Source organism: Coregonus clupeaformis, unplaced genomic scaffold (assembly GCF_020615455.1).
Source record: "Coregonus clupeaformis isolate EN_2021a unplaced genomic scaffold, ASM2061545v1 scaf0002, whole genome shotgun sequence".
Classification (NCBI taxonomy): domain Eukaryota; kingdom Metazoa; phylum Chordata; class Actinopteri; order Salmoniformes; family Salmonidae; genus Coregonus; species Coregonus clupeaformis.
Window position 1 is genome coordinate 2,314,836 of NW_025533457.1, and position 20,039 is coordinate 2,334,874.

General features: G+C 44.0%; 1 protein-coding gene across 1 annotated transcript in view; it reads left to right on the forward strand.

The window, feature by feature from the left end:
• tmem8b (transmembrane protein 8B) overlaps positions 1-20,039 on the forward strand; it is a 55,375-nt gene that overhangs the window by 21,782 nt on the left and 13,554 nt on the right. The window contains exons 5-7 of the mRNA XM_041835939.1: positions 9,433-9,611; positions 11,583-11,729; positions 16,422-16,538. Of these exons, the coding sequence (XP_041691873.1) occupies positions 9,433-9,611; positions 11,583-11,729; positions 16,422-16,538 (443 nt within the window). The remainder of the gene's footprint in view (positions 1-9,432; positions 9,612-11,582; positions 11,730-16,421; positions 16,539-20,039) is intronic.

Here is a 20,039-nt window from a genome sequence, read left to right on the forward strand (position 1 = left end):
ATGGAACAATCCTCTTCCAGAACTAGAACATCCTCTTTTTCCAATGATACTCCGTAAGTTACTTTCTGAATTCGGCTCCTCTCTACTCGTTATCGTTCTCTCTCACTCTTTGCAACACACTTGCCTGCGAACTCCCTAGCACCTTTTTAGAGCCGGCCATGACGCTCATAGTAGTCTTGGAAAGTCTCTGAACATAACAGCAAAAGCCATATCCCTAGACTCTGCCACATAAGTAAATAAGGTATTTCTGTTTTTTTTATTTTATAAATGTGCAAAAAATCTAAAAACCTACTTTCACTTTCTTATTATTGGGTATTGTTTGTAGATTGCTGAGGATTATTTTTTTAAAATCCATTTTAGAGTAAGGCTTTAACGTAACACAATGTGGAACAAGTCAATGGGTCTGAATACATTCCGAAGGCAATGTATAAAAAGCTCAGGAAATAGAGGTTTTTGGACACACACAGGTATTTAACCGCTTTTGTTTGTTGCCACAAAACTTTTATTTATTCTATAACCTTTATTTAACTATGCATGTCAATTTACAATGACGGCCTACCAAGAGGCAAAAGGCCTCCTGTGGGGATGGGGGCTGGGATAAAACATATATTTTTTAGGACAAAACACACATTACGACAAAAGACACACCACAACACTACATAAAGAGAGACCTAAGACAACAACATAGCATAGGAGCAGCAACACAACATGACAGCAACACATGACAACACAACATGGTAGCAGCACAAAACATGGTACAAACATTGTTAGAAACAGACAACAGCACGAAGGACAAATAGAGAACAATACATGACGCGAAGCGGCAGTAAGAGTGTCTGGGATTAAGAATACAGGAGGTAAAACTACCCCCATACTTCCATTCATGTTTTAAACTGGTACCGGGTTACCTTCAGACGAGGCCCGTGATACTTGTGGGGGTCGTACAGCAAAACGGACATCATGTGTTCATGAGATCCCCTTTCCATAGAGTGGTCAAACGGTAACGACGATATAGACGTTTTTGTAAGTATTGTAAGTGTCACGATCGTTGACACATGATGAAGCGGACCAAGGCGCAGCGTTGAAGGTGAACATATTATTTATTTAGAATGATCACTCGATCAAAACAACAACGATAATGTGACGTCTACGGTATAGCACAAACCAAATCAGAACAAGATCCCACAAAGAATAGCTGAAAACATGCACACATGAGTATGGCTCCCAATCAGAGACAACGAGCAACAGCTGCCTCTGATTGGGAACCACCCTGACCAACATAGATCTATATGATCTAGAACAAAACCCAAAACATAGAAAACACAACATAGAAGCTACCCCGTGAAACTAAACATAGAAAATCCACACCCTGGCTCAACATTTCAGAGTCCCCAGAGCCAGGGCGTGACAGTAAGTGTCTTCTGGTCTGACAAACATCGCTGTAGCTCTACCACTTTCCACCGCAGATGTAGAAGGTTGACATCAAATGAAATTGTGTTTGTCACATTCGCCGAATAAAGCAGGTGTAGATCTTACCGTGAAATGCTTACTTACAAGCCCTTAACCAACAATGCAGTTTTAAGAAAATAGAGTTAAGAAAATATTTTCTAAATAAACTAAAGTAAAAAAAGTGACACAATAATATAACAATAACAAGGCTATATACAGGGGGTACCGGTACCGAGTCAATGTGCAGGGGTACAGGTTAGTCCAGGTAATAATGAGGCTATATACAGGGGGTACCGGTACCGAGTCAATGGGCTGGGGGTACAGGTTAGTCTAGGTAATAATGAGGCTATATACAGGGGGTACCGGTACCGAGTCAATGGGCTGGGGTACAGGTTAGTCCAGGTAATAATGAGGCTATATACAGGGGGTACCGGTACCGAGTCAATGTGCGGGGGTACAGGTTAGTCTAGGTAATAATGAGGCTATATACAGGGGGTACCGGTACCGAGTCAATGTGCGGGGGTACAGGTTAGTCGAGGTAATTGAGGTAATATATACATGTAGGTAGGGGTAAAGTGACTATGCGTAGATAATAAACAGCGAGTAGCAGCAGTGGGGGAAAATGCAAACAGTGCAAATAGTCCAGGTAGCCATTTGATTAATTGTTCAGGAGTCTTATGGCTTGGGAATAGAAGCTGTTAAGAAGCCGTTTGGACCTAGACTTGGCGCTCTGGTACCGCTTGCCGTGCGGTAGCAGAGAGAACAGTCTGACTTGGGTGACTGGAGTCTTTTACAATTTTTAGGGCCTTCCTCTGACACCACCTACTATAGAGGTCAAGGATGGCAGAAAGCTTGGCCCCAGTGATGTACTGGGCCATACACACTACCCTCTGTAACGCATTACGGTCGGATGACGAGCAGTTGCCATACCAGGCGGTGATTCAACCGGTCAGGATGCTCTCAATGGTGCAGCTGTAGAACCTTTTGAGGATCTGAGGACCCATGCCAAATCTTTTCAGTCTCCTTAGGGGGAATAAGCATTGTCGTGCCCTCTTCACGACTGTCTTGGTGTGCTTGGACCATGATAGTTTGTTGGTGATGTGGACACCAAGGAACTTGAAGCTCTTGACCTGCTCCACTACAGCCCCGTCGATGTTAATGGGGGAGTGCTCAGCCCGCCTTTTCCTGTAGTCCAGGATCAGCTCCTTTGTCCTGATCACGTTGAGGGAGAGGTTGTTGTCCTGGCACCAGGTCTTTAACCTCCTCCCTATAGGCTGTCTCATCGTTGTTGGTGATCAGGCCTACCACCGTTGTGTCATCAGCAAACTTAATGATGGTGTTATAGTCGTGCTTGGCCACGCAGTCGTGGGTGAGCAAGGAGTACAGGAAGGAACTAAGCACGCACCCCTGAGGGGCCCCCGTGTTGAGGATCAGTGTGGCAGATATGTTGTTGCTTCCTTCACCACCTGGGGGCAGCCCGTCAGGAAGTCCAGGATCCAGTTGCGGAGGGAGGTGTTTATTCCCAGGGTCCTTAGCTTAGTGATGAGCTTTGTGGGCAGTATGGTGTTGAACGCTGAGCTGTAGTTAATGAATAGCATTCTCACGTAGGTGTTCCTTTTGTCCAGGTGAGAAAGGGCAGTCTGGAATGCAATAGAGATTGCGTCATCTGTGGATCTGTTGGGGCGGTATGCCAATTGGAGTGGGTCTAAGGTTTCTGGGAGGATGGTGTTGATGTGAGCCATGACCAGCCTTTCAAAGCACTTAATGTCTACAGACGTGACATTAATTTTTATTCATTTAGGCAGGTTACCTTGGCGGTCTTGGGAACAGGGAATATAGTGGTCTGCTTGAAACATGTAGGTTTTACAGACTCGATCAGGGACAGGTTGAAAATGTGAGTGAAGACACTTGCCAGTTGGTCAGCACATGCTCTGAGTACACATCCTGGTAATCCGTCTGGCCCTGCGGCCTTGTGAATGTTGACCTGTTTAAAGGTGTTACTCACATTGGCTACGGAGAGCGTGATCACACAGTCGTCCGGAATAGCTGGTGCTCTCATATATGCTTCAGTGTTGCTTGCCTCGAAGCACGAATAGAAGTCATTTAGCTTGTCTGGTAGGCTCATGTCACTGGGCAGCTCGCGGCTGGGCTTCCCTTTGTAGTCCGTAATAGTTTGCAAGCCCTGCCACATCCGACTAGCATCAGTAGGATTCAATCTTAGTCCTGTATTGACGCTTTGCGCGTTGGATGGTTCGTCGGAGGGCATGGCTGGATTTCTTATAAGCGTTTGGGTTAGTGTCCCGCTCCTTGAAAGCGGCAGCTCTACCCTTTAGCTCAGTGCGGATGTTGCCTCTAATCCATGGCTTCTAGTTGGGGTATGTACGTACGGTCACTGTGTGGACGACGTCATCGATGCACTTATTGATGAAGCCAGGGACTGATGTGGTATACTCCTCAATGCCATTTGATGAATCCCGGAACATATTCCAGTCTGTGGTAGCAAAACAGTCCTGTACCTTAGCATCTGCGTCATCTGACCACTTCCGTATTGAGCGAGTCACTGGTATGTCCTGCTTTAGTTTTTGCTTGTAAGCAGGAATCAGGAGGATAGAATTATGGTCTGATTTGCAAAATGGAGGGCGAGGGAGAGCTTTGTACGCGTCTCTGTGTGTGAAGTAAAGGTGGTCTAGAGTTTTTTTCCCTCTTTTTGCACATGTGACATGCTAGTAGAAATTAGGTAAAACGGATTTAAGTTTTCCTGCATTAAAGTCCCCGGCCACTAGGAGCGCCACCTCTGGATGAGCAGTTTCCTGTTTGCTTATGGCCCTATACAGCTGGTTGAGTGCGGTCTTAGTGCCAGCATCGGTTTGTGGTCTTAGTGCCAGCATCAGTTTATGGTCTTAGTGCCAGCATCGGTTTGTGGTGGTAAATAGACAGCTACGAAAAATACAGATGAAAACTCTCTTGGTAAATAGTGTGGTCTACAGCTTATCATGCAAAACCTTGAGATTTCTTTAATATTAGATTTCGCGCATCAGCTGTTATTGATAAATAGACACAGACCACCACCCCTGGTGTTACCGGGCGGATATCTCTATCTAAATAGACACAGACCACCACCCCTCGTGTTACCGGGCGGATATCTCTATCTAAATAGACACAGACCACCACCCCTGGTGTTACCGGGCAGATATCTCTATCTAAATAGACACAGACCACCACCCCTGGTGTTACCGGGCGGATATCTCTATCTAAATAGACACAGACCACCACCCCTGGTGTTACCGGGCGGATATCTCTATCTAAATAGACACAGACCACCACCCCTCGTGTTACCGGGCAGATATCTCTATCTCGAACTGACAGATTTAGATGGGGATTGTTTTATTATGTTAATTAGATTGACACACGGGTGCATCCATAGACTCTTAAGGATCTTAACTAGCCTCTCCAAGCACTTCATGATGACAGAAGTGAGTGCTACAGGGCAATAGTAATTTAGTTTAGTTACCGTCGCTTTCTTGGGTACAGGCACAATGGTGGACATGTTGAAGCAAGTGGGGACAACGGACTAGGATAGGCAGAGATTAAAGATATCCATAAACGCTCCAGCCAGCTGTTCTGCACATGCGCTAAGGACCCGGCTTGGAATGCTGTCTGGTACGGCACCCTTGCGACAGATTACACGCTTGAATGTCTTACTCTTGTCTGCCACGGCGACCGGGAGCACATAGTCCTCATGAGTGGCTGGGGCCCATGTTGTCGGCTCAGTGTTTTCCTCGGAGCAGGCGAAGGTGTTTAGCTTGTCTGGGAGCGCGGCGTGGTTTTCCCTTTATAATCCGTGAGTGTCTGGAGTCCCTGCCACATACGTCTCGTGTCTGAGCCGTTGAATTACGACTCCACGTTGTCCCTATACTGACGTTTTGTCTCTTTGATTGCCTTACGGAGGTCATAACTGGTCTGTTTGTACTTGTCCATTTTCCCAGTCACCTTGCCATGGTTAAATGCGGTGGTTCGCGTTTTCAGTTTTGCGCGAATGCTGCCGTCTATCCGCATTTTTTGGTTTGGATAAGTTCTAATCGTCACAGTAGGTGATGTGTAGCTGGTGAAATAATATTACATATTTTGCTTCTTGCACTCTCACCAGTAGAACTACATTTCTGTTCCTCAAAATGCCTGAAGTAAATCCCATTAACAACAGCACCATCCACCAGTCTGTCAAGGCGGCCAATATCAAGAACATTACAGGAACAACATCCTCTATGCGCTTTCTGATGAACCCAGTCACTGAGTCCGTGTATACGTCGACGCTATTCCCAGAGGTGACCTGTAACATTTCCCAGTCCGGGGGATCAAAATAGTCTTGAGGCATAAATTCGATTGGTCAGATCATTTATTTATGTCCTCGGCTACCTCAGGATATGCGGTTTCCAGTTTGCACACAGTCCAGTGTAGTTCCTTGAGAGCCGTAGCGATGTCGGCTTGAGGGGGAATATACACGGCTGTGATGATGACCAAAGACAATTATCTCCAGAGGTAATGCGGTCGGCATTTGATGGTGAGGTATTCCAGATTGGGAGAACAAAAGGACTTGAGTTCCTGTACGTATCACACCATGAGACATACCCCTCCACCTCTGTTTTTCCCGGAGAGTTCTTTCTTCCTGTCCGCACGATGAACGGAGAATCCCCACTGGCTGTATGGACGGGGACAATATATCCGGAGAGCCATGATTCTGTGAAACAAAGTATGTTACAGTCCCTTATGTCTCTCTGAAAGGAGATCCTCGCCCTGAGCTCGTCTACTTTATTGTCCAGGGACTGAACGTTAGTGAGTAATATACTTGGTTTGCTCGCCGCCTGAGCCTGACTAGAACCCCACTTCTCCTCCCTCTTCTCCGGTGTCAACATTTGGGTGTAGCACCCGGGATGAATGGGGCTGCCTCGGGAAGTCCAAACAAAGGATCCAGGTCAGGGAAGTCGAACTTCTGATCAAATTTCCGGTGAGTGACCGCCGATCTAATGTCAGAAAGTTATTTTCAAGGCTGTAGGTAATAATACTAGAAACATTCTGAGCAAATTATGTAAGAAATAACACAAACCAAAAATAATACTGCAAAGTTGGCTAGGCGCTAGAAACAGGGTGACCTTGTCTGTCGACGCCATCTTGTCAACATTACATTCACAACTCCTTTTTAGCAAAGAGTTTTGAACGGTTTTGAAAATGACTTCTAATATGAAGTATAAATAGGTTAAGAAATTTACGTAACTTTTTTTTTTTTTTACCAGATCAAATCAAATGTTATTTGTCACATGTGCCAAATACAACCTTACTGTGAAATGCTTACTTAGTCAGGTAAAAAGGTGATTGTGTATGCTAGCTGGTAAATACTTAATCAAGTACAGATATACTGTGTATTTGAGAGGTTGAAGTCAACAGATTGGAACAGCATCTGGATTCTTAGTTTGTTACGTGCAGTATGAGACATCCTCTAATCATGGACATCTTAATCATGGACATCTTAATCATGGACATCTTAATCATGCACGGTAGTGTGAGTCGTTCCAGGTTAATACAAATGTAATTACAGCTATTTATTTAATCATATAACCATGGATGTGACTGACCCAGATGCCAATAATATAACCGTGGATGTGACTGACCCAGATGCCAATCATAAAGGCATGGATGTGACTGACCCAGATGCCAATCATAAAGGCATGGATGTGACTGACCCAGATGCCAATCATAAAGGCATGGATGTGACTGACCCAGATGCCAATCAGATAACCGCGGATGTGACTGACCCAGATGCCAATCTGATAACCGTGGATGTGATTGACCCAGATGCCAATCATATAGCCATGGATGTGACTGACCCAGATGCCAATCAGATAACCGCGGATGTGACTGACCCAGATGCCAATCTGATAACCGCGGATGTCACTGACCCAGATGCCAATCTGATAACCGCGGATGTGACTGACCCAGATGCCAATCAGATAACCGCGGATGTGACTGACCCAGATGCCAATCAGATAACCGCGGATGTGACTGACCCAGAGGCCAATCTGATAACCGTGGATGTGACTGACCCAGATGCCAATCAGATAACAGTGGATGTGACTGACCCAGATGCCAATCAGATAACCATGGATGTGACTGACCCAGATTCCAATCAGATAACCGCGGATGTGACTGACCCAGATGCCAATCAGATAACCGCGGATGTGACTGACCCAGATGCCAATCTGATAACCGCGTATGTGACTGACCCAGATGCCAATCATATAGCCATGGATGTGACTGACCCAGATGCCAATCAGATAACCGCGGATGTGACTGACCCAGATGCCCATCTGATAACCGCGGATGTCACTGACCCAGATGCCAATCTGATAACCGCGGATGTCACTGACCCAGATGCCAATCTGATAACCGTGGATGTGACTGACCCAGATGCCAATCTGATAACCCTGGATGTGACTGACCCAGATGCCAATCTGATAACCGCGGATGTGACTGACCCAGATGCCAATCTGATAACCGTGGATGTGACTGACCCAGATGCCAATCTGATAACCGTGGATGTGACTGACCCAGATGCCAATCAGATAACCGTGGATGTGACTGACCCAGATGCCAATCAGATAATTGTCTAGTTGAATATGTACAGTATCAGACACTTTTGTTTAATCAGAATCCACCAATCAGGTAATAGTGTAATTACCGACTGCATTAGAGGGCGGTAGAATGTGATCTGTCAGTCATCACCACCTCTTAGCCAGTCATCACCATCTCATTATACATAATTATAGACCATCCTGTCTGTCTGTTTCTGTCTGTCTCTCTGCCTGCCTGCCTGTCAGAGAAACAGAGAGAGAAACAGAGAGAGCAACAGAGAGAGCAACAGAGAGGGAAACAGAGAGGGAAACAGAGAGAGACAGAGAAACAGAGAGAGAAACAGAGGGAAACAGAGATAAATAGAAACAGAAGTAAACAAGAGAGAAACAGAGGGAGACAGAGAAACGGAGAGAGATGGACAGAGACACAGAGAGAGATGGACAGAGACACAGAGAGAGACAGAGAGAGACAGAGGGAGACAGAGGGAGAAACAGCGAATTCGAGAGAAAGAGAGGGAGAAACAGAGAATTGGAGAGAAACAGAGAGAAACAAGAAAAAGAGAGAAACAGCGAGTTAGAGAGAAACAGAGAGAAACTGCGAATTAGAGAGAAAGAGAGAAACAGAGACAGAGAACCAGAGAGAGAAAGAGAGACAGAGAGAGACATATATATGTATACTTTGACAATGTAAGTAATTTAACTTGCCATGTCAATAAAGTCTATTGAATTGAATTGACAGAGAGAAAGCGAGAGAAACAATGAAACCGCAAATTCGAGAGAAAGAGAGAATTAGAGAGAAACATACACAATCCATGTCTCTATTGTCTCAAGGCTTACCTGGTCATTCTATGTCATGGAAAGAGCAGGTGTTCCTAATGTTTTGTATACTCAGTGCACGATCACACCCCAAGCCGGCTCTGAGGGGAAACCAAACTAGGAGGCCCGCGGCAGCCCAAGCATACACAGGTTCCACCGGCTCCAAAAAGGGGAACAGAAGACACCTTTTTCCCCAATAATTATCCAAGAAGCCTGAACTGTCAGAGCCCCATATAGGGAACCAGAACCTGCTGCAACTTGGCTATACGACACTGACACGCTGCATCCCCTAGTCCATAGACCTCCACGGTTCCAAGAAAAATACTAACCTTGCGAGCCTGAACTGTCAGAACTAATGCAAGGAACCGCAAGTCCAAAACAACGGAACACTTGTCGTGACTCAATTCCAAAATCAGAATCTGACCCCAACCTTGTGCTCTACTGTGCCCTGGTTAATGTGCGCGTGTGTCCGCGTTAGCATACTGTAATGTGTAAACGTGTGTCTGTGTCTATGCTAACCTATCTCTCCTGTCTGTGGGTCCAGGCTGGGACGGATGGGGCTGTACAGACCCCTCGGAGGCGTATTCCTATAGTTTCCAGCTCCTGTCCACCTTGCTGCTCTGCCTCAGTAACCTGATGTTTGTTCCTCCTGTGGTGATCGCTGTCCGCAGCCATTACCTACTGGAGGCCTCCGTATACATCTTCACCATGTTCTTTTCTACTGTGAGTTATGTGAGACACCCACACACCCACACACCCAGTTTAATGTCATTCGGAAAGAAAACGCAACAGTGAATAACATTGGTGATAATGGACACCCTTGTCTAGTTCCTCTGTGCTGCTGGAATGGTTAAGATACGTGTTCCAACATTTTACTGCTAACGTTTCTCATTTAGTTTATTGCAATACCCAGGGTAGAGAGAGATGTTTAACTGAATGACCTCATAGGCCTGCGACATACAAAACATGAAGGAAGTCATCAGTCATCTGCTCTCCCTCTGCAACTTTGTGTAATGCAGTGTTAATTTGGCAGCTATTTTAGATTTTGTTTTTGTCTTAAAATACCTTTTATTGTTAGTTACATTTTAGTCATTTCATCCTTCCATCCTAGTTGTCATCAATCAACTAAAACTCTGGACAGTTTTAGTCTAGTTTTAGTCACAGTCATTTTAGTCACAAAACAGTAAATGTATTTCAATTAAATATAAAATAGAGCTTCTGACATGACCAGAGCAAAAATGGCCTGAAAGCAAAGATTATCAAAGACATTATTGTTTCTAATTGAGGTAAGTTACAATTGAAATGTCCTGGCTGGCATCAGTCCAAAAGAGAGACAAGTGATTGAAATGTCCTGGCTGCGCATAGGGCTGTTACTGTGACCGTATTACCGCCACACCGGCGGTCACGAGTCACGAAGGCAGTCAAATTCCACGTGACCGTTTAGTCACGGTAACTAGGCTTCTCCAAGCTCTGATGCTGCTGATGGTCATTAGTATCCTACCAAACTAGCTAACTGCCTGGTACTCAGCACTCTATTGTCCCTCTAATCACTCTGACATCAATGCAAATGTCATCGAAAATCTAATCAAACACCTCATAAGAGCCCATGAGCTCATGTTGCGCAACATTTCTATAGGCTATGCAATTGCATGAGAAAACAGGGTGATGGCCTCTATTAAAAAGAGGAGGATCCCATCAGCTTTCTATAGGCTGGGCCTACTATATTCCTCAACTTTCCTAATGTTAAGCACATTGCTTCTCTTTACAACAGGAGTACAGCCTACCTGGCTGGCATGAAAATGAACCACGGGAAAAGCGTCCTCCATTCGCTATTTAAGTGCATAGATTACATGTATTTTTTCCCACTGCCCCTGTTTCGAGACAGGTGCATGATAATGGTCCATTCTAAATCAAAACAAATTTCACACATATATTATTTAGTATATGTAAAGACAAGATTAAATCATCAATAGTCTGATGGGTGACAATATCAGCCTGTCACTTGTGAATGATGCCCAGCATAAGAAACAACGCCTTGTTTTTATTATAGTCCCCCACCTCATGTAGCCTAGCTCATACAGAGAGGGAAAAAAGTATTTGATCCCCTGCTGATTGTGTACGTTTGCCCACTGACAAAGACATGATCAGTCTATAATTTTAATGGTAGGTTTATTGGCTACGCAATTAAGTGAGAAATCCGAGTTTTGACGGACTCTATTAAAAAGAGGAGGATCCCATCAGCCTTCTATAGGCTGGGACTACTATTTATCAACTTTCCTAATATTAAGCGTATTGATTTGCTTTACTACAGGAGTATAGTCAACCTGGCAGGCATTAAAATGAACCACGGGTAAAGCGTCCTCCATTCGCTATTTCAGTGCATAGTTGACACACATTTTTTTCCCCACGCCCCTTTTTTCCCCACGCCCCTTTTTTCCCCACGCCCCTTTTTTCCCCATGCCCCTGTTAAGTGGAATAATACACACTCCGTGTTTCAAAACTGAAATACTGCACATTATCAACCTTATTTTTTATTAATGTTTTTAATTTATTCCAGTTCTACCATATTGTCCTGTTCTTAATTGAGTTATATTCCAGTTCTACCATGCTACAGTATTTAATGTTATATATTGTGTTCTATTCCAGTTCTACCATGCGACAGTATTTAATGTTATATATTGTGTATCATTTCAGTTCTACCATGCGTGTGACCAGCCGGGTATCGTGGTGTTCTGTATCATGGAATACGATGTTCTCCAGTTCTGTGACTTTCTGGGTTCCCTCATGTCTGTCTGGGTCACCGTCATCTCTATGGCCCGGCTCAAGTCTATCATCAAACAGGTTAGTGCTCTATCCATCTGTTATTAAGAGGCGTTCTCCCCTCAGCAGCCTCCTGTTTTATCCACAGTGCATTCGGAAAGTATTCAGACCCCTTGACCTTTTCCACATTTTGTTACGTTACAGCCTTATTCTAAAATTGATTAAATATTTTTTTCCCCCTCATCGATCTACACACAATACCCCATAATGACAAAGCAAAAACAGGTTTTTAGACATTTTTGCAAACGTATAAAAAAAAAAAATACCTTATTTACATAAGTATTCAGACCCTTTGCTATGAGACTCGAAATTGAGCTCAGGTGCATCCTGTTTCCAGTGATCATACTTGAGATGTTTCTACAGCTTGATTGGAGTCCACCTGTGGTAAATTCAATTGATTGGACATGATTTGGAAACGTACACACCAGTCTAAATAAGGTCCCACAGTTGACAGTGCATGTCAGAGCAAAAACCAAGCCTAGAGGTCAAAAATTGTCCGTAGAGCTCTGAGACAGGATCGTGTCGAGGCACAGATCTGATGAATGGTACCAAAATATTTCTGCAGCATTGAAGGTCCCCAAGAACACAGTGGCCTCCATCATTCTTAAATGGAAGAACTTTGGAAGCACCAAGAATCTTCCTAGAGCTGGCCGCCCGGCCAAACTGAGAAATCGGGGGAGAAGGCCCAGCCAGAGCCCGGATTTTAACCCGATCGAACATCTCTGGAGAGACCTGAAAATAGCTGTGCAGTGACGCTCCCCATCCAACCTGACAGAGCTTGAGTGGATCTGCAGAGAAGAATAGGAGAAACTCCCCAAATACAGGTGTGCCAAGCTTGTAGCGTCATACCCAAGAAGACTCGAGGCTGTAATTTCTGCCAAAGGTGCTTCAACAAAGTACTGAGTAAAGGGTCTGAATACTTATGTAAATGTGATATTTCAGTTTTTTATTTTTTATTCATTTGCTAAAATTTATACAATCCTGTTTTTTCTTTCTCGCTATGGGTAATTTGTGTAGATTGATGAGGGGGAAAAAACAATTTAATCCATTCTAGATTAAGGTGATAATGTAACAAAATGTTTAAAAAGTCAAGGGGTCTGAATACTTTCCGAATGCACTGTATATACACTAAACAAAAATATGAACACAACAATTTCAAAGAATTTACTGAGTTACAGTTCATATAAGAAAATCAGTCAATTTAAATAAATTCATTAGGCCCTAATCTATGGATTTCACGTCTGGGAATACAGATATGCATCTGTTGGTCACAGATACCTTAAAAAAAGGTAGGGGTGTGGATCAGAAAACAAGTCATTATCTGGTGTGACCACTATTTGCCTCATACAGCGTGACACATCTCCTTCGCATAGAGTTGTTCAGGCTGTTGATTGTGGCCTGTCGAATGTTGTCCCACTCCTCTTTAAATGGCTGTGCGAAGTTGCTGGATATTGGAACTGGAACACGCTGTTGATCCAGAGCATCCCAAACATGCTCAATGGGTGACATGTCTGGTGAGCATGGAAGAACTGGGACATTTTCAGCTTCCAGGAATTGTGTACAGATCCTTGCGACATGGGGCCGTGCGTTATCATGCCGAAACATGAGGTGATGGCGGCGGATGAATGTCACAACAATGGGCCTCAGGATCTCATCACGGTATCTCTGTGCGTTCAAATTGCCATCGATAAAATGCAATTGTGTTCGTTGTCCGTAGCTTATGCCTGCCCATAGCATAACCCCACTGCCACCATGGGGCACTCTGTTCACAACGCTGACATCAGCTAATCGCTAATCGTAGCTTGACAGTTGTGAGACAGGCTGGACGTACTGCCAAAATCTCTAAAACGACGAATAAATTAATCTGCCTGGTACAGTTGAAACTGGGATTCTCCAGCTAATTTTTTGCCCATGTGACGGCTCCCGTGCTGTTCTCTTTCATGGCTTATTCTGCAACACTGTGTAAACTTCAGAACAACTGCAAACCCACCATGCAGTCCCCATCAAGGTTTAACAACCCTTTGACCGGAACTGTAATACTTTTTGGAAAGTTAAATGTATATTTATAATATACATTTTATACATTATTACATTTATAACAACAAGGTTAATTTAAATGCATTCCAGGTGACTACCTCATGAAGCTGGTTGAGAAAATGCCAAGAGTGGTCAAAGCTGTCATCAAGGCAAAGGGTGGCTATTTAAAGAATCTCAAATGTAAAATATATTTTGATTTGTTTAACACTTTTTTGGTGACTACATGATTCCATATGTGTCATTTCATAGTTTTGATGTCTTCACTATTATTCTACAATGTAGAAAATAGTAAAAATAAAGAAAGACCCTTGAATGAGTAGGTGTGTCCAAACTTTTGACTGGTAGTGTGTATATACAGTATATATACACAGGGGATGCAGTTACTCAAATAATACAGCTGGTGGCTCCACAAATATAAATACATATACATACATATCAATTACATAACCTGGTTGCTTAATTATGACAAAACTCATACATCTAAATCTATTTCAACCAGTTAAATGTTCACTAACAGGGACGTAAACAGAAATAATAAAAAATAAGCTTTTTTTTGGAACATTTCTAGGATCTTTTGTTTCAGCTCATGAAACATGGGACCAACACTTTACATTTACATTTAACATTTTAACATTTTAGTCATTTATCCAAAGCGACTTACAGTTAGTGAGTGCATACATTATTTTTGTTATTTCATACTGGCCCCCTGTGGGAATCGAACCCACAACCCTGGCGTTGCAAACGCCATGCTCTACCAATTGAGCTACATCCCTGCCGGCCATTCCCTCCCCTACCCTGGACGACGCTGGGCCAATTGTGCGCCGTCCCATGGGTCTCCCGGTCGCGGCCGGCTACGACAGAGCCTGGATTCGAACCAGGATCTCTAGTGGCACAGCTAGCACTGGGATGCGGCGCCTTAGACCACTGCGCCACTCGGGAGGCCTCTACATGTTGTGTTCATATTTTTGTTCAGTATAGATCATCTCTATAGATACATAATGGTAGAACCACTGTCATATTAGAGAGAAGTAGAAATGCTGAAACAAAGATATGGGAGTCGGCAATCTGTCACAGTTTTACTCTATGGTTGTTGACATTCTGCATTCTTCAACACTCCCCTCTTCTTCTCGCTGTACCTCTCTCCCTCCCTGTATCCCGTCTATCTTCCTCTCCCTCCCTGTATCCTGTCTATCTTGTATCTTCTTCTTACTGTTAATACTTATTGTTTATTTAACTTTTCTTTACTATCTACTTCACTTGCTTTGGCAATGTTAACATACATTTCCCATGCCAATAAAGCCCTTAGAGAGAGAGAGTGAGATGAAGAAATATTGAGAGAGAGAGAGCACCCGACCAAACGTCTGCTGTCTTCTAGAGGTTTTTCGTTTTGCTGAGCAGAACTCAGCCACTAATCAAATCACACATGTCAGACTGGCGAGGAGAGCTTTGTTTGTGTTAGTGAGTGATTGGGATGTGCTGTATACTGCTGCAGCCAGCTCTCAACCCTGGCCTTTACCTCATGCCAACTGTGGTCCTCAGGGGTCACAATTATCACAATTATAAATCTGTCTCTGTTTAACCCTCTCTCTCCTCTCCAGGTGCTGTACCTGGTCTGTAGGTGTTTAACCCTCTCTCTCCTCTCCAGGTGCTGTACCTGGTCTGTAGGCATTCAACCCTCTCTCTATCCCTCTCCAGGTGCTACCTGGTCTGTGTGTTTAACCCTCTCTCTCCTCTCCTCTAAAGGTGCTGTACCTGGTCTGTAGGTGTTAACCCTCTCTCTCTCCTCTCCAGGTGCTGTACCTGGTCTGTAGGTGTTTAACCTCTCTCTCCCCTCTCCAGGTGCTGTACCTGGTCTGTAGGTGTTTAACCCTCTCTCTCCTCTCCAGGTGCTGTACCTGGTCTGTAGGTGTTTAACCCTCTCTCTCCTCTCCAGGTGCTGTACCTGGTCTGTAGGTGTTTAACCCTCTCTCTCCTCTCCTCTCCAGGTGCTGGCTACCTGGTCTGCCAGGTGTTTAACCCTCTCTCTCCCTCTCTCTCCTCTCCAGGTGCTGTACCTGGTCTGTGGTGTTTAACCCTCTCTCTCCTCTAAAGGTGCTGTACCTGGTCTGTAGGTGTTTAACCCTCTCTCTCCTCTCCAGGTGCTGTACCTGGTCTGTAGGTGTTTAACCCTCTCTCTCCTCTCCAGGTGCTGTACCTGGTCTGTAGGTGTTTAACCCTCTCTCTCCTCTCCAGGTGCTGTACCTGGTCTGTAGGTGTTTAACCCTCTCTATCCTCTCCAGGTGCTGTACCTGGTCTGTAGGTGTTTAACCCTCTCTCTCCTCTCCTCTAAAGGTGCTGTACCTGGTCTGTAGGTGTTTAACCCTCTCTCTCCTCTCCTCTAAAGGTGCTGTACCTGGTCTGTAGGTGTTTAACCCTCTCTCTCCTCTCCAGGTGCTGTACCTGGTCTGTAGGTGTTTAACCCTCTCTCTCCTCTCCTCTAAAGGTGCTGTACCTGGTCTGTAGGTGTTTAACCCTCTCTCTCCTCTCCAGGTGCTGTACCTGGTCTGTAGGTGTTTAACCCTCTCCTCTCCTCTCCAGGTGCTGTACCTGGTCTGTAGGTGTTTAACCCTCTCTCTCCTCTCCAGGTGCTGTACCTGGTCTGTAGGTGTTTAACCCTCTCTCTCCTCTCCTCTAAAGGTGCTGTACCTGCTCGGGGCCATGTCTCTCTCCATGGCTCTCCAGTTGGACCGTCACGGCCTGTGGAACCTCCTGGGACCCTCTCTCTTTGCCCTGGGCATCATGGCTGTAGCCTGGGTAAGAATGACCCTACCACTTACATCCTAGACCTCTCTCTCTGTCTCTCTTTCTCTCTCTCTCTCTCTCTCTCTCTCTCTCTCTCTCTCTCTCTCTCTCTCTCTCTCTCTCTCTCTCTCTCTCTCTCTCTCTCTCTCTCTCTCTCTCTCTCTCTCTCTCTCTCCTCTCTCTCTCTCTCTCTCTCTCTCTCTCTCTCTCTCTCTCTCTCTCTCTCTCTCTCTCTCTCTCTCTCTCTCTCTCTCTCTCTCTCTCTCTCTCTCTCTCTCTCTCTCTCTCTCTCTCTCTCTCTCTCTCTCTCTCTCTCTCTCAGCATGAAGCAGACCTAGGGCCAGTCTGAACTGTCCCCTAAACTGTTCTGACACACACACACACACACAACATAAAACTCTAATTTATGGTTGGAGTGGCGCGGCCCAAAGTGTGCCTGCCTGTCTCTGGAACACGCGGTCAGGGCCTCCAGAGACAGGTCAGGGCCTCCAGAGACAGGTCAGGGCCTCCAGAGACAGGTCAGGGCCTCCAGAGACAGGTCAGGGCCTCCAGAGACAGGTCAGGGCCTGCGTCGCCACACAATGCAGGTAGATTTAGGTATTGGCGGGTAAGAATGTCTATTTCACAAGCCACGTAGGCGGGTGGTCAATATGCAGGGCATTACATTTGCATTTGCGGATAAAAATAAAGTAAAAAGTTTGCGAGTTGTGATTTATAGCAGAAAATGCTGCAGTAGCTGTTTTCAAAGTATTTCGCACAAATAAATCTATATCCTTTGTTTTAATAGATTCATTTTTGGAGATGCTACACGCATAAAAGTTGATCTAATTTACTCTAAAGTGAAATGAGACTTTGTCCTCGTATTTCTTGGCTATTTACATTGTTTTTGTTCACAAGCTGCTTCAACTGATACTACTAGTCAGACACATGACAAGACTCCAGTGGCCTGTTACCACGGTAACCTCCCACCCTTAAAGTGGCAGCTGAACATTTGTCTCATCTGATATTTCGGTTAAAAGACTGAAATTCTGCAATATATCACATTACTTCTTACTAATAATTGATTTGTTTTAGAAACATTAAGCATGGTCATTCGTTTTTATTGGGTGGTTCTTGATGTAATTATGTCCAAAAAAGATATTTTGGCTGGTAAAAATCTGAGTGGCTGGTCAATCTTTCCATCTACCTGCCACGGTGGCTGGTCGACCAATAAGTACATTTTAGGCTTTGCTATGTATTCTGGGTATTCTGTATTAGGATGGGAGGACATTACAAGTTGAAAAGCTTCATGTTTAAAAAGTAAATCAATAAATTCTCAGCTTGAAATGCGAAAAATGACTTCAGGTCACTGTGCTTTTAGAGAGACTTAGTTGCCGGAGAGGAAGGAAATCTGCTCAGGGATTTCACCGTGAGGCCAATGGTGACTTTAAAAGAGTTACAGAGTTTAATGGCTGTGATATGAGAAAACTGAGGATGGATCAACAACATTGTAGTTACTCCACAATACTAACCTAAAGGACAGGTCTGATTGAATTATTACTGAAACAGGATACAAGTGGAAAATATAAAGTTGGAGGCCCCTTTCACTTCAGTTTTATGATGCAACAATTCTAGCAAAAATGTATAGTGCATAGAATTAAAAAGGTTTTGTCGGACATTATTCATCCTAATCAGACAGGTTTTTTACATGGAATATACATTGGAGATAATATAAGGCAAGTACTGGAAACAATAGAACACTATGAAAAATCAGGGAAACCAGGCCTGGTATTCATAGCAGACTTCGAAAAGGCATTTGATAATGTACGACTGGGGTTTATATATAAATGCCTGGAGCATTTCAATTTTGGAGAATCTCTTATGAATTGGGTTAAAATCATGTATAGTAACCCTAGGTGTAAAATAGTAAATAATGGCTATTTCTCAGAAAGTTTTAAACTGTCGAGGAGTGAAACAAGGTTGTCCACTATCGGCATATCTATTTATTATGGCCATGGAGATGTTAGCTATTCAAATCAGATCCAACAATAATATCAAGGGATTAGAAATCCAGGGCTTAAAAACAAAGGTGTCATCGTACGCTGATGATTCATGTTTTCTTTTAAATCCACAACTAGAATCCCTCCACAGCCCTCATAGAGGATGTAGATACATTTTCTAACCTCTCTGGATTACAACCAAATTATGATAAATGTACTATATTACGTATTGGATCACTAAAAAATTAAAATTTTACATTACCATGTACAGTTGAAGTCGGAAGTTTACATACACTTAGGTTGGTGTCATTAAAACTCGCTTTTCAACCACTCCACAAATTTCTTGTTAACAAAATATAGTTTTGGCAAGTCGGTTAGGACATCTACTTTGTGCATGACACAAGTAATTTTTCCAACAAATGTTTACAGACAGATTATTTCACTTATAATTCACTGTATCACAATTCCAGTGGGTCAGAAGTTAACATACATTAAGTTGACTGTGCCTTTAAACAGCTTGGAAAATTCCAGAAAATGATTTCATAGCTTTAGAAGCTTCTGAGAGGCTAATTGACATCATTTGACTCAATTAGAGGTGTACCTGTGGATGTATTTCAAGGCTTACCTTCAAACTCAGTGCCTCTTTGCTTGACATCATGGGAAAATCAAAAGAAATCAGCCAAGACCTCAGAAAAGAAATTGTAGACCTCCACAAGTCTGGTTCATCCTTGGGAGCAATTTCCAAATGCCTGAAGGTACCACGTTCATCTGTACAAACAATAGTATGCAAGTATAAACACCATGGGACCACGCAGCCGTCATACCGCTCAGGAAGGAGACGCGTTCTGTCTCCTAGAGATGAACGTACTTTGGTGCGAAAAGTGCAAATCAATCCCAGAACAACAGCAAAGGACCTTGTGAAGATGCTGGAGAAACAGGTACAAAAGCACAGTAAAACGAGTCCTATATCAACATAACCTGAAAGGCCGCTCAGCAAGGAAGAAGCCACTGCTCCAAAACCGCCATAAAAAAGACAGACTACGGTTTGCAACTGTACATGGGGACAAAGATCTTACTTTTTGGAGAAATGTCCTCTGGTCTGATGAAACAAAAATAGAACTGTTTGGCCATAATGACCATCATTATGTTTGGAGGAAAAAGGGGACCGCTTGCAAGCTGAAGAACACCATCCCAACTGTGAAACACGGGGGTGGAAGCATCATGCTGTGGGGGTGCTTTGCTGCAGGAGGGACTGGTGCACTTCACAAAATAGATGGCATCATGAGGAAGGAAACTTTTGTGGATATATTGAAGCAACATCTCAAGACATCAGTCAGGAAGTTAAAGTTTGGTTGCAAATGGGTCTTCCAAATGGACAATGACCCCAAGCATACTTCCAAAGTTGTTGCAAAATGGCTTAAGGACAACAAAGTCAAGGTATTGGAGTGGCCATCACAAAGCCCTGACCTCAATCCTATAGAAAATGTGTGGGCAGAACTGAAAAAACGTGTGCGAGCAAGGAGGCCTACAAACC